Below are 14,816 nucleotides of genomic sequence, written 5' to 3'. Positions count from 1 at the left end.
GGAACGGGGGGGGGAATTGAGGAGGGCTGGGGGGTGGCTGGGGAACGCGGTAGGGGGTAGCCAAACGTGCTGATTCTCTGAGCCACAGAGGACAATCCTCACAAGTTGGAAAGCTGGGATGGGCCTGCCGGGGCTCAGGGCTTCTGCCCCCCTGGAGGCACCTGTCGGGGCTCTGCTCCTGCAGAAGCCCAAGCCCTGGCAGGTGTGCCCCGCAGGCTGAAGCCTCAAGACACCCCCCCCCTTCCCACCACTCTGCTACAAGGCAGAGATCTGGAGCTTGCCCTCTCCACTCCCCCTTGCCCCCCCCCCCCCCCCCCCCCCCCCCCCCCCCCCCCCGCTGGAGAATGGGGAGGCGGGGAGGGCTCTTCCAGCCACATTCTAACTGTAAAAGCCGCATGTGGCTCAGGAGCTGCAGTTTGGCCACCCCTGTTATATACTGTACTCTTGTAACCACTTACAAAAAAATTTGTTTCTTCAGTTTGCTAAGATTGTATATTCAAGCTCCCACTGGTAACCTCTGTTTCCATTTAACAATACAATCTGTACTGTACTGACAGTTCAGTGTTACTACTTCATTACTTGTTGGAAAGGAGTGGTCAAACATTCAACTTCCCCTTGAAATTCCACTTCGATTTGCAGTGACATTTTTAAATTGATCTCAGAACTGAATGGATATCTTCAAGAGACCTAAGCAATATTATGAGCATTCTGCATACACTAAATACCTTTGTGTGTTTTTTGAGGTGGAATTAATCCCAGATAAACTTTTAATAGGTGATATTATGTAGGACCTACTGTGTGTGTTAGTCCACTCTATAGCAGAATGGGCAGTAATTTTTCACTTCATCAACAAATTCTATTTGTGTAGCTTTTTGACATTCTTGATAGTATTGTTAAACAATTTTTCTCCTTAAACAAAGGGAAAATGTTACTGTATGGAAGAAGAAATAATTACTACAGAGATTGTATTTGCATTCTTGCAGGGTAATATTAGATACAGTAGAGATTCTTTAAAAATTCATGAATGAGATCATTTTAAAGCTTAATAAAATTATTGATTTTGCAAGTGAGTTTTATTTCTCTCAAAATGGCCTTTTTAGTCCCAAAGTCAGCAGCTTCTCAGTAATAACTGGTACCACATAGCTACAGAAGCATGGGGACCATGTGTGAAGAAAAGGGACATCTCTGGAACTCACCAAAAGAAATCTGCTTCCAGAATGCATATATCATAGGATGTTGGTGTTCTAATGTAGCAGCAGTGATTATGTTAAACGTTTTAAAGGAAAACTACAGTGTAATAGTCTAATTGCTGTGTAATTTCAAAGAATAAGTTTTACTCTAAAATATATTGGACACTGTGGATATTAATTACTCCAAGCCAAGTTCTGATGAGTTGTTTGAGCTGTTCTGGTGGTGATGAAGCCATATATCAGCTCAAATGATGCACAGTAGTGAATCTCATCACCAAAAACAAGAGGAGAATCTCTATGCTCCATATATTTATTGGCTTCCTCTCCCTCTCTGTGAGCTCCACAGAGAAGATGATCTCCCACTACCAAAACTTGAGCTCCTACTCTGCTGGTAAGCCACTGCTCTGCCTCAGCACTTGTCTACTGTCATTTTGCAAGTTAAAAATAAAATGGTAAGTAGATTTTAAGCACTTATAAAAGAATATGATGGCTTAGTTCACTACTTCTAATTTTTAAAACAGAAGTTAATATAATTGCAGTTGAAATTGCTAAATCACTCGAGTATGCTATATATTGGCAAAATGGAAACTTAGTGATCAGTCTCTTAATAGATTGACCATCTTCTACAGAAGTCTTTTATACTGTAATAGATATGGTATAGTATGCTGTGCAGTGTAGTAATGCAATTTTACAGAGCTATTTCTATCATACAAATGCTGCATTTTTCTCAAAGGTTTTTTACATTACAATATGTGCCCTTTTTGATGCCAGGAACCCTTATGATTGAGAATTTTACAAATAGTATGTGTATTTCAAGCTATTTGGAAGATGTTACTGAAGTAATGCTTTCCTAGACCATTATGTAAATAAGGTGGTAATCCTGAGTACTCTTACTAATAACCCCTAACCAGCAAGCTGGTTTGCCACACTGCAGAAAGAGAGGGAGTGACCACTACAGTTAAGCGTGCTCACCTTGCAGTTTTACCCCTTGTTTTTCCTTGTTTAGGCAGAAATGGTGTAGTCACTTTTGATTATGGGGAGAGTGGAAAAATACTTTTCCAATTTCAAAATAAACAAAACAACCCCCCCTCCCCCCCAAAAAAAACCCAAAACCCCAACCCATGTGTGAACATTGTGGACATTCTACAGCTTGAAATACCCTGAAAGTGAGTTGAAAGTGAAACTTAGCATGGAGTTACCATCCTTACTTGGAAATGCCTTTGTTCTGAAGAGATTTGATTGAGTTATGAACCTTTGACGATCACATGCAATACACCTTGTATGAACTTTTAGCTGTTTTGTAAAATATGCATGTAAAAGGCTTCATTGTGCGTGCATGCATGGTGAGCTTAGCTTCATGGTGAAAAGCATATTGAGGACTGAGAATAGGGCTACACAGGAACTGTTGGCTCAGTCCCCGTGGACCTTGTTGGGATATTGAGGATCCTTAGGGAGGGTAGTGGCACAATGTGTAAGGTGCATGGGAGGGCACTAGTTGTAGTTAAAGTTCCTTAAGTTTGCGGGAGAGGGACTTCGTCCGGTGGATCTCTTAGGGATGTGGGACATGGCATTCTAGCAGTGTATAGCCATATAATTATGTATTAGGGAATTTACATGCATTATTGACAATTTGTTGTGAGTCAACAAAGCTTTAACATTTTGTGGAATTAATCCTTTTTTCTAAGTTTTTCTGAAACAAAACAACCCCCCCTTGTTGATGTGACACCTGCATCCCCAATGTTAATAAAATATTGGGGTTGCACAGATTAAACAGTTTCCAAACTTTTGCATTCTTAACTATGCATTGCAATAGCTGCCTGCGTGTATATGTGCAATAGGCTTTAATTACATTAGCATATATCAATTCTCCAACACAATAGATTATCATATTTCTCAGACAGAATCTACTGCTCTGGCCCTCACTACAGCATATTCATCAATTTCCTCTTCTCCAGATATGGTTACTAATCTTTTTTCTGTGGCAACGCTTGCTGACATGATACACCTGGTACCTCTGTGAATTCCAGTTCACTTCTGGTTTGTAAAGCAGCCACTTCCTGCCTGTGCCAAGTGCCTTTTATTGCAGGCTTCTTTGGGGATCTTACTCTCCCTTTTGGGGTGCAGTTTGACTCAAAGGCTCTTTTCTCAGAAACTTAGGACTGACTGAGAGTTTACATTAACGCGGTGCTTTTCTCCCGCACTCTTGCCCAAAAGTGCAGCCTAGCTGGCCCTTTGCTTGATGCTTCTGGTATCAAGGTTTTTTCCAGGGAGGACACAAAAGCCTGGCTATCAATTCATTCAGCCTGCGTGTCTGTAATTTGCAGTTCTCCAGCATGGTCCATAGCAAGGGCAGAAAGAGCTTGGCCTCTATAACCACCTGAGTGTGATTACTGTGACCTCAGCGTAAAATACAGGCCTTTTGAAAGGGGCATGGAGGATAAGGGCTGAAATGTTTTTCTAGAGTATTATGAAAAAAAGCTGTCAGCTCCATGCTGTTAACTGTCTCTACTACACGACTGGTATGGTAGTCCCTTCCAGAGATAATTTCACTCCTTTTAAAACTTACTGACATGCTAACTCATGTAGACAAAATACACAAGGTGAAGGATACATGCAGTCTTATACAGGCAAGAGAAACAAGGAGCTTTAAAATGAAAAATACAGTTATCTTATACTAACAATCGTAAGTATTGTGGCTGACTATCTGGCCCAGTCAGTAATGCAGTGATCTATACATGGCAGACTTTTTTGCTTATATTCACCATAGACAGAATCATTGTAAGTGTGGTCAGGTTTAGACATACTCATTTGACAGTTCCACGGAACACAGTTCAGAGGATCCAAAAAGCAGCCCTTTTCTGGTACACCATGTATCAACCATATCTGCCTTTTCACACTACTTGGCACAGTCGGATTTGTGTTGATGCTTTCTGGGAAATTTGGGCAGCTGTCTCACACAGTCTCAGCTGCTGGTGCCGGGGACACGGGACTCAGTGTTTCTCCACTGGTGCAGTATGCTTTTTGTCTAGGCTTTTTCTACTGTACTTCTCAACATGGTATCTGAGCATTTACTTATTGAACACACAGGTTTTTGTTTCTCCCTCCCCAGTCACAGGAATTCTACGTTCAAGAAGTGGGTTTTAGATTTCATTTTGAATGTGCAGAGGATGACTGGAATATTTTCCCACAGAAAGGACCTGAGAGGTGGTAGGACTTGCCAGCCCAGTTGTATGTATGTGGTTGACAGTCCTATCTAGAACCTGGTTAACTATGCAGTTGGTACTCCCTTGCTGATAAATCGGTTGGAAACATAGTATAGTTGCAGTGTTAGGAACAGTGTGTTAATTTTTGTTTTAGCCTGGTTACAAACTCAAGGTTGGTCTACACTACAGACTTATGTCACTATAACTGTGTCGCTCAGGGGTGTGGAAATCCACACCCCTGAGTGATGCGGGTATATTAACTGAGTGCCTGGTGTGGACAGCTTTATGTTGACAGGAGGGCTTCTCCTGTCGACATAGCTACTGACTCTTGGGGAGGTGGAGTACCTACGCCGATGGGAGAGTCTCTCCCGTTGGCATAGGTAGCATCTTCACTAAGCGCTACAGCGGCACAGCCACAGTGCTGTATGTGTAGACAAGCCCACAGTTTAAATTTGTAGACCGATTTCACCCCCACCCCCCAATGCTTTGGACCTAGGAAGTCGGAGCATCACCCCCTAATTGCAGGTTTTGGAGTCATGTTTGTTACCATCAGGCTGGTATAAAATCCACAGCCGCTTTGAAGGATTGGGCATGGATTGTGAATGTGAAGGAAGGAAAGGTCCCTCAGACTGAAAAGATAGGTATAGAAAACTGAGCCTGGACAATATCTGGAGTTCCTATCTTAGACGAGAGCCATATTAGTTATGCAATTCTTGTTGAGGGTGAGGTAGCATAGGAGAAAATGCATCTGCTTTAATTGAAAGGGGGAACAGTCCTTGAGTGGGGCGTGTTTCCAGTGGGGTCCTGTAAGGATCAGATCTTGACCCCATGGCTGTTTAACATTTTTATCAGTGAGCTGGAAGAAAACATAAAACCATCACTGAAAGTTCTCAGAAGACACAAAAAGTGGGGGAGTGGTATATAATGAAGTTCTGGTGCCCACTGTTCAACAAGGATGTTGATAAATTGGAGAGGGTTCAGAGAAGAGCCCCATTATATTAATAATAATGATGGAAGGTTTAGGAAAGATGCCTTAACGTGATTGACTCAAAGAGCTCAATCTGTTTAGGTTAACAAAGAGAAGGTTAAAGGGTGACTTGATTAATCTGTAAGTATGTAAATGGGAATCACATTTAATAATGGGTTTTTCAATCTAGCAGAGAAAGGTATAACAATCTAATGCCTGAAGTTGAAGCTAGACAAAGGCATACATTCTTAATGGTGAAAGTAATTAAGAAACAATTTACCAAGGGTTGAGGTGGATTCTCCATCACTGTGAATTTTTAAATCAAGATTGGACTTTTTCTAAAAACTGCTCTAGGAATTATTTTGGGGCAGTTCTCTGGCCTGTATTATACAGGAGGTCAGACTAGATGACCGCAATGGTCCCTCCTGGCCTTGGAATCTATGAAACTGTAGTGATAAAATCCATTATTACTAGGGAGCTGATTGGGTTCTTCTGACTTTGGACTGCTCTCCCATTGAGTTCAGAGAGAGATAAATGCAGGATCCTTGAGATCTAGACCTCTCTTGTAAGGGGCTTGGATGCAGCAGAGACAGAACAGCAAGCAATGATGCAGCATGCCGCTGAGTTGTGCTAGGCAAGTGTCTGTTGGTTTGGGCTGCTTCACTTGGCAGGAATGTCAAGGATGCAGAGTGGGAGGATGGATGAATCCCTCCTGGAGGACTAGGGAGAAGCTTCTGTCTTGTGACTTTTGCCTGGAAGAAAGTCTCTGTGGCAGGGTCTGGACAGAATCTTTTTTGCGACCCTATGTTGTTTGATCCTGTCTAGCCATCTTGAATTCTGATGGAATGTGTTGCTGATGGTGGTAATTTTTTTCTTGGTGAAATCATAGTTTGAGCCAATTCATCTAGAAATTACAGTTGATGATATACTTTGGGGTGTAACTGGAATATAGTATTCTGTATTAACTAGCAGTAGTAAATTGACATAAACAGATATTTTAGACAGGGTAAAATACCTCGACCCTACAAGGAAATTGCAGTGGTTGGTTCTAATACCTGGATAGCTACATGGAATATTTACAAAAGATTTTGCATCTGACCCTCCCCAAAAATCTAGAAATGCCCATCACTGTCAGTGTTTCTGTAAATATGAATGGTGCTAGTGAGTATGGAAAGTCTAAGTTTGTTACAAAGCAGATGAATGTGTGAGGCACTTAGGATGCTTTCTCAGATGGTTGAAAATAAACTGTTCAAGTATAACTAGAGAGATAAGGTGGGTAAGGTAATATCTTTTATTGGACTAACTTCTGTTGGTGAGAAAAGTCTTTCGAGCTTACACAGAGCTCTTCTTCAGGTTAGCTCTGTGTAAGCTTGAAAACTTGTCTCTCTCACTAACAGAAGTTTGTCCAATAAAAGATAGGTGAGGTAGTACTGTGACCAACATCGCTACGACACTTCCTTCATTCAAGTATAATTATTTATCTAACTTGGATTAATCCATGGCCAGTCATGTTGCACGACTAGAGATTATTTGATTGTTGGTTAAAATCCTTTTTGTCTCTGGCAGGCTTCTGTGAACTTTCTTCTTTGGTTTTACATAGCAGTACAGAAGATTCATATTAAATCCAATTAATTTAAAAAATACTGGATGCACCTGAGAACACAGTTACCAGCTCTTTTACTTGCAATCCTTTTCATTTCATCAGAGGCAACATGCCAGTTTATTGGTTATTTAATAATGTTTTACTTTTAAACGAGGATATGTTTTTACAATCAAATGGAATGGATTATACATCTTTTAAAATTACGTTCTTCCTGTAGTTCAGTTGAATTACCTGAAATGTTTTGCTACACCAAGTAGGACAATTTAAAAATTGACAGCTAAATTGTACTGGCATCTGGAAGATAGTAACCTTTAATCTGTATTTCCACAGGATATCATTCAACAGAACAACATTAACAGCAGCTATGCAGAACTCAGATCATACAGAGGATGACTGCAACCTAAGTAATGAGAACACAGTCAACAGCACTGACGCAGCAGGAGAGCAGCTTACGGACTTTAGTACAGAGATTATGAGTGTCACAGAGATGGAACAGTCCCCTGATAGCTCTCCTGATGTAAATGAGGAGACCACACAAGAGAGTGGAATACCAGATATTCAAAGTTTACACACGACTGATGTTGAGGCTCATTTCCCTCCTGAATATGAGAAGTTCTGGAAAGTAGTCGAGGAGAATTCCCAGGATTTCACAGGTTGGGTATATCTGCTGCAGTACGTAGAGCAGGAGGTGAGTACATCTTTTCCCCCAAAATGCATAGAAGGATGAATTAACGCATTGTCCTCTGATTCCAGTCTTGAATTTAAAGTTGTATCTCAGTCCCTAGCAGGTATTGTTTCAAGACAGTGCTTCTGGATTTCTACTGGGCCATGTTCGTTCTTAAGGGTACAAGCTCTGACTTCAGTTCTCAAATCTCTGTGCTTTATGCATGTAGAATTCTAGTCACTTAAAAAGGGGACATAAGAATGGCCATATTGGGTTAGACCAGTGGTCCATCTAGCACATCTCTTGACAGTGGGTAGGGCCAGTTGCTTCAGAAGGAATGAACAGAACAGGGCAATTATTGAGTGATCCAGCCCTGACTTCTGCAGTCACAGGTTAGGGACAATCAGAGCATGGAGACACTGCAGCTCAGGCCAATTTTTGTGGCCAGTTGTGATTGTGCCATGTTATCAACTAATTGAGAGGAAAAAATAAAGATGAGTAAGTCTTGAGAGCACTAATATTGTGAAACTTTCTAATTAGATTTTTAAAATAGTGTTGTTATATCTTGTAAAATCCTTTTAAAGAGCAGCGCTACCTAGCTACAAAGACACACTCCTCTTACTTGCATTACAATCAAGCTAGTAGATGAATATTGCTGGTCCAGCACTTAGCACTCAAATAATGATTTACACCTTCTGAGTGTTACTACTGACACAGCTTGTAATGCAGACATCAGATGCTGACAGATCATGGCTTTTTCTCAAAGTCTGTTTTTAAAAGTTCAAATGCTAGCCTAGTTTTGTGTGAAATTTTTGTTTCCATGGCTTGCTGAGTTACATTGATGTCTATAGAATCACTGAAAACTCAGAGCCCTGCTGACAGCTAGTTGAGGTTTGGATAGGTTGACCAGACAGCAAATGTGAAAAATCGGTGTGGGGGGTAATAGGAACTTATATAAGAAAAAAGACCCAAAAATCAGGACTATCTCTATAAAATCGGGACATCTGGTCACCCTAGGTTTGGAACATCTGTCTAAAGCAGGGGTTCTCAAACTGGGGGTTGGGACTCTTCAGGGAGTCGCAAGGTAATTACATGGGGGGTTGCAAGCTGTCAACCTCCACCCCAAACCCTGCTTGCTTCCAGCATTTATAATAGTGTTAAATATATTAAAAAGGTGTTTAATTTGTTGGGGGGGGTCGCACTTAGAGGCTTGTGATGTGAAAGGGGTCGCCAGTAAAAAAGTTTGAGACCCACTGGTCTAAAGAATCAAGTGCAGTAGCTGAGGTGGAAAGAAGCAGGTTCTGACTGAAGATGCTAGCAGAGTAGTGTGGGAATACTTAAGCTGTGTCTGCTTGCAACTTTGTAGACCTGTAACTTAAGTTAGCTTAGATCTTAGTGTTGTAATTATTTGTGCTCACATATATTCAAAGTTATTTATAAAACTATGGAAAAGCACCTGATATTACGACGTGGCTTTCTGTGTTTGAATTGGAACGGTGCCCTCCATGTAAGAATTCATGCTCTTCTCTAGTTATTTGAAACTTTCTCTTAAGAACTGTAAGTTACAGTTCTGTTGTATGTTTCTTACAGAACCACTTGCTGGCTGCCAGGAAAGCATTTGACAGATTTTTCACACATTATCCATATTGCTATGGATATTGGAAAAAGTATGCAGACCTTGAAAAGCGACATGACAACATTAAACAGTCTGATGAGGTACGTTCGTAGCTGGATATAGCTATCGCCATTTGGTCCTGTAAGCCAAATGATGACTAAACCGCTACAAGTCATTTTGGCTGCCAGTACCTACCATATATGGTCAGATTTATAGGGATTTTGTTTGCATTTGTCACTTTTTTTGTGGCATTTGTAGCTAATATTTTCTCTCTTTGTTGGCAGGTGCGTTAAACCTCTACAGTTTGTCAAGCTTTGCAGTGCAAGCCTCTGTATTACACTGCAGCTTAACAAGTAGGGCAGGGCTTTTCTGTCACTTACATTTATTTCTCATTTTCAAAACAATATAGTTGGTTTGCTGGTCACAATTGCTACATCTTATTGCATTTTTGGTCAGACGCTGTCAATGATGCTCTAATGGGTCTGTGCCCTATGGTCTGTACCCCAAAGCCTGCCCACACAACCTGGTCAGAATGCAGGGACCGCTGCGCTTTGAAGATCAAGACTCTGCACGTGGAGATCAGAACATTGCCATGTTCTATCCAACCTCCACCCAAATGGTAATGGTAGATTATTTAAACAAAATTCCAGTAATTAGTATTTCTAAGGTTCGCCGGATAACACAGTGTTGCCTCTCTCTTAGGACACTATTAAATATTTGAAGTACAGTTTATGTTGTTCTCTTCATAGGTGTATCGGAGAGGGCTACAGGCAATACCTCTTAGTGTTGATCTTTGGATACATTATATAAACTTCTTAAAAGAGACACTGGATCCTGTTGACCCTGAAACTAATAATACCGTAAGAGGGTAAGTTGTTTGTGTTTTTAAAAAGAAAAAAGGGAAGAAACACATGAACACAGTTGTAAATGATATGTAGTTACATGAAAAAGTAGAATCTTTAGCCATGAGAACAAAGCTGAAGTAGCATCTAGCTGTATTGATGTCTCTTTATTTTTGTCTGATAAATAGTTCCATTCACTCCTCAGAGCCTTGGGAATAGGCTCTTAGAGAGAAACTCCTCGTGGATTTTAGTGGTTGATTTCTTGTTTATGGCTTATTTTTATGTTGTTCTTCTTCCTTTTATTGTGAAAATATTAGGAAAAATCACTGTAGAGTTGCTTATTAAAAAGGTCTTGTATTTATCATATATCCAGAGAACATATTTGGTAACATGCATTGTTTGAATCCCCAAAAGAACGCAGTAAAAGCTAAATAGAACATTCAGAGGCTCTTACAAAAAAAATCCACCTCATTCTTCTTGCTCCTTGAATAGTTGAGGTACTACATTCAGAAATGGCTGTTAAACATTTTTTCAGAGCCTATGAACATGCAGTCTTAGCTGCGGGGACAGATTTCCGCTCTGACAGACTATGGGAAATGTATATAAATTGGGAAAATGAACAGGGCAACCTACGAGAAGTTACAGCTATATATGATCGTATCCTGGGGATTCCAACGCAGCTCTATAGCCATCACTTCCAGAGGTAAGGACAACTTAAAGCCTTAGTTAACTTCGTGCTATTAACTGTGTTAAATAGGCATAAATATAATTAATTTTTTAATATTTTTGTAAAACTCAAAATTGTTCAATCCAAACAGGAACTTGGAAAGTTATTACACTTAAGCCAGTAATAAAAGTGATTGTCTCTCCAAAAAAACAAAGCTTCTGTGTAAACTTCACTTCTTAATTATAAGCAAATACATTTGTATAGTGTCTTACTCTACCATCTATATTTTAGTTCTTATGTTGATACTGTGAGTGCACTGTTTCACACGCTAGCATTTCTTTAAATAAATAAAACGAGGGCTAATAGAAAATTGGAGACTGAAAATGTTTTCACCTTCATTAAGAACGGGCACAGACTTCTCTTTAGGGAGCCATGGAAGTGATCTTTGGAGCAGCAAGACCTCAGACTGATGCAAAATGTACAACACAATAAAATGTATTTAAATCAGTATTGCCTGGAGCTGCGAACCAGCTGAGTGTTGTACAGACTTAGATCTTTTTATTCTTTTGAGCACTGAAGCAAAGTTTAGGAACTGGTGTCCAGAGAAAAACTAAAAAAAATCAAAATTCACAAATTCGCCTATGACCAACTTTTTTGTAAAAAGGAAGTTGTGGGAATTGTTAGCAGGAAGAAAAATGGGGTGAACCCAGAAAAGGGTGCATCTTACCAGAAAGTTGTTATTCAGCTTCTAATTCCATATCCTGCTACAATTCTCAGCTGAACTGTTTTTTACCATAAACTAATTTAAGAAAAATACTTTATTCAGTTTTAAATAATAAATATCTGTGTTAATTTGGATAGGGTAAACATTAAAACCCAGAAACCCTAGTTAAGAGGTACAGCAGTCTTCCTAGTAGTTTCTAAAGAAGGTTTTTGTTAGGAATTCCCAAGCAAGTGGTCATTCTCTGAGAATTAACATCCCATGCCATCCTATTCACTGAGTATGTAGCCTTTTCCCACCACAGTTTGCAAAGGTATTCACCGTTACAAGCCACTCCTTAATGTTTGCCCTTCATGGTACTTGAATCCTTTGAAACAGAAAGCTTTGCACACCTAGTAGATATTACCTATGTATTATGCGCACTGTGCGAAGTTGCATCTCCAGGAGAGTTCTAGGTTCTTAAACCATCCACTTGTGCTAATAATCATTTCTTCGAGTGGTGTCCCCATGGGTGCTCCACTTTAGGTGTCGTTGCGCCCCTGTGCTCGTAGCTGGAGATTTATGGTAGCAGTGCCCCGGTTGGGCCGCACATGCACAGTCCCCATCTCGCGCTGCTTCAGGCGGTTAACTGGCACTGTACGACCAACCCCCCCTTTCTCCCCCCAGTTCCTTCTCTCCCGACGTCAGAGCACTCAGCAGCGCCTCACAGCTAGAAATAATTCTTTTTCCTGTCCCTTTAGCAATAGTTCTTAGTTACAATACAATAGACTTTTTCCCCCCTTCCTATCTTATCTCCGTCCTTTAAAAAAAAAAAAAAAAAAAAAAAATTTTTCCCTCATAGGACCATAAATTTTCCAGTCTTCCTGATCACAGCGGCACTATACTTCTATATCTCTCTGCATCACTGACAGAATAAGCTTCCTCAGGGTATGCCTGGCTCCCCAGGGTTTAAACGCTGCACTATCTGCCAGCTTTCAATACACCTCTCGGATGGACGCTCTCAATGCATCTGCTGTCTCGGTGAGGGACGTACACCGCGAAAGTGCTCGCACTGTCTAAACTTGAAAGCCTGCACGAGAAAGGCAAGGGATTTACAGCTAAAGCTTTCTCCTTATGGAGAAATCTCTTCGCCCGGCGACTGAGCCTGAGGTACGAACTCCTCCCAGAAAGAAATCGCCGACTGCCGCCTTGGACAAAGACCCTTCTTTCAGGGGAAAAGATCCCGAACAACCTGCCAAGAAGGCAGCAAAGAAACGGGGCACCACGTCCCCGACTCCGGAGTCAGCCAAGAAAAGGTGCTCCAATAGCGGCCAGATGCTCCCGGTACCGACCGCACCGGCCATATCAACTGCAGATAGACCACGTCCCAATGGTACTAAGAAACCCAGAGCTCCAAAGCAGTCGCGCTTTGCCACAGGCGTTAAGGGGAAAGTGAAACCCCATGCCACCGCACCGACAACAGCAAGCAAGCCAGCCATCGGTACTGAGCATTCCTGCGCTAATGCTGCCACCTACTGCTGGTACTATGCACACCAGCCACACACCAGCACGGATAAGCTCATTCCAGCATACGATACCGAGCTCCACCATCCCACCGAGATCAGACACGTCACAGCAGTTCCTGTGTCCCACAGACTTATCTGTCTCATTGGTACCACAGTCTCCTTGGCACCAAAGGTACCACGGTTCACATGGTACTAAGCCAACCCAGCTCTCCAGAGTTTTCAATGCAATTCTCTAGTGGGGAGGACGATGGAGAGGAGGATATCGGGCACTTGCCAGAGGTTTCCTCTCCTGTGGCTACTCCTGCCACACAGACCCCACCAACCATAGGCTTCCCTGTACACTTTACAAACCAACCCTGGTTGGGCCAACCATAATGCCCACCATGCCCTTCCAACCACACTGGCCATTCTGGCAGCCATGGACTCCATACCCACAGCAGCAGCAACAGGGAGTACCCAACACTCTGCCCTCAACCACCCATATTGGCATCAAAGGCACCTTCTACTGTCTCCGAACAAGGGGCCCAAGAAAAGGAGCAATTCTCGGACCCAGATGAACCAACTGACATTACATTTTCATCTTCCTCACCGGATGACACAATTACGCCCCACCACAGCAGACGATTTCAAGCAGTTCCAGGATCTCTACAAGAGAGTGGCCACTTCCCTAGATATCTCCCTGGAAGAGGTCCAGGAATCTCGCCACAATCTAGTGAACATACTTCACATATCCACTTCATCCAGAGTTGCCCTTCCCATGAACGATGCGATTATGGACCCTGTGAAGTTGCTCAGGCAAACCCCAGCATTGATTCTACCTACCTGTAAAAGGTCTGATAAGAAGTATTACATGCCAGCCAAGGGCACTGAATTCCTTTTCTCACATCCAACGCCAAATTCATTCGTTCTCTACGCGGTGAATGAACGGGGTAAACAACAATACTATAGAAACACCCCGTATGATAAAGACTGGAAATGGCTCGACCTATTCAGTCGTAAAGCGTACTCTGCTGCGACATTACAATTGAGAATTGCCAACTATGAAGCCCTACTGACAAAATATAATCACAATAATTATGCAAGTCTTTCAGAATTTATAAACTTTATACCAGAAGACAAAAAGAATCAATACAAGGCACTCGTCACAGAGGGCCAACTTACCACCAGAACAGCGCTCCAACCTGCCCTTGATTCCGCGGCAAGATCCATAGCAACAACAGTCACTATGAGGAGAGCCTCCTGGCTTCATCTCTCCGGTTTCCCAAAGCCAGTGTGTGTAGTCCACCATAGAAGACTTACCCTTTGAAGGCGCCAAACTCTTCGTGTACAAAACGGACGAGTCATTGCATACCCTGAAAGACTTGAGGGCCACCTTGCGGTCTCTGGGCATCCCCACACCTAGGAACGAGAAACGGCAGACCACTTACTAAACTCCTCAACGGTTCCAACCCCCTCAGTATACTCAACGGAATAGGTATTACGACCAACAGGGGTGGAAACAGAAAACTTCGAGGAGAAGACAATCCGTTTCCTGGACTACTACCTCTCAGCCATCAACCTCTAGGCAACAGATTTGAAGCCTTTGTCGAGGGCTCAAGAATCCCATCTACTGCGGAAAGAGGTGAACTATCTCATATCCCTGGGATCACTAGAACCCGTATCGACCGAGTACAGAGGGAAGGGGTTCTATTCCCACTACTTTCTCAGACAGAAAAAAACAGGAGGTTGGGGACCTATGGAGATTTACAGCGACTAAACAAGTTTGTAAAAACACAAAGATTCAAAATGATCATACTAGGCACCATAATCCCAGCATTAGAGAGGGGGGACTTGTTCTCA

At 42.0% G+C, this 14,816-nt stretch overlaps 1 protein-coding gene across 5 annotated transcripts in view; it reads left to right on the top strand.

Moving 5' to 3' along the window:
* Window positions 1-428: 428 nt before the first annotated feature.
* PRPF39 (pre-mRNA processing factor 39) overlaps window positions 429-14,816 on the top strand; it is a 34,984-nt gene continuing 20,596 nt past the window's right edge. The window contains exons 1-5 of one of the 5 annotated variants that reach the window (XM_024215019.2): window positions 429-1,642; window positions 7,294-7,651; window positions 9,218-9,343; window positions 9,992-10,110; window positions 10,620-10,787. In XM_024215019.2, the coding sequence (XP_024070787.1) occupies window positions 1,488-1,642; window positions 7,294-7,651; window positions 9,218-9,343; window positions 9,992-10,110; window positions 10,620-10,787 (926 nt within the window). In that variant the 5' untranslated portion in view covers window positions 429-1,487. Of the gene's footprint in view, window positions 1,643-7,293; window positions 7,652-9,217; window positions 9,862-9,991; window positions 10,111-10,619; window positions 10,788-14,816 lie in introns of those variants that run through there. The other 4 variants (XM_024215022.1, XM_024215023.1, XM_024215021.1 and 1 more) reach the window with 4 other exon arrangements.

This window comes from Terrapene carolina, unplaced genomic scaffold, assembly GCF_002925995.2.
Source record: "Terrapene carolina triunguis isolate 2854851 unplaced genomic scaffold, T_m_triunguis-2.0 Scaffold189, whole genome shotgun sequence".
NCBI classification, from domain to species: Eukaryota; Metazoa; Chordata; order Testudines; family Emydidae; genus Terrapene; species Terrapene triunguis.
The sequence above is the reverse complement of the archived record's forward strand: the minus strand, read 5'-3'. Positions and strand labels throughout refer to the sequence as shown.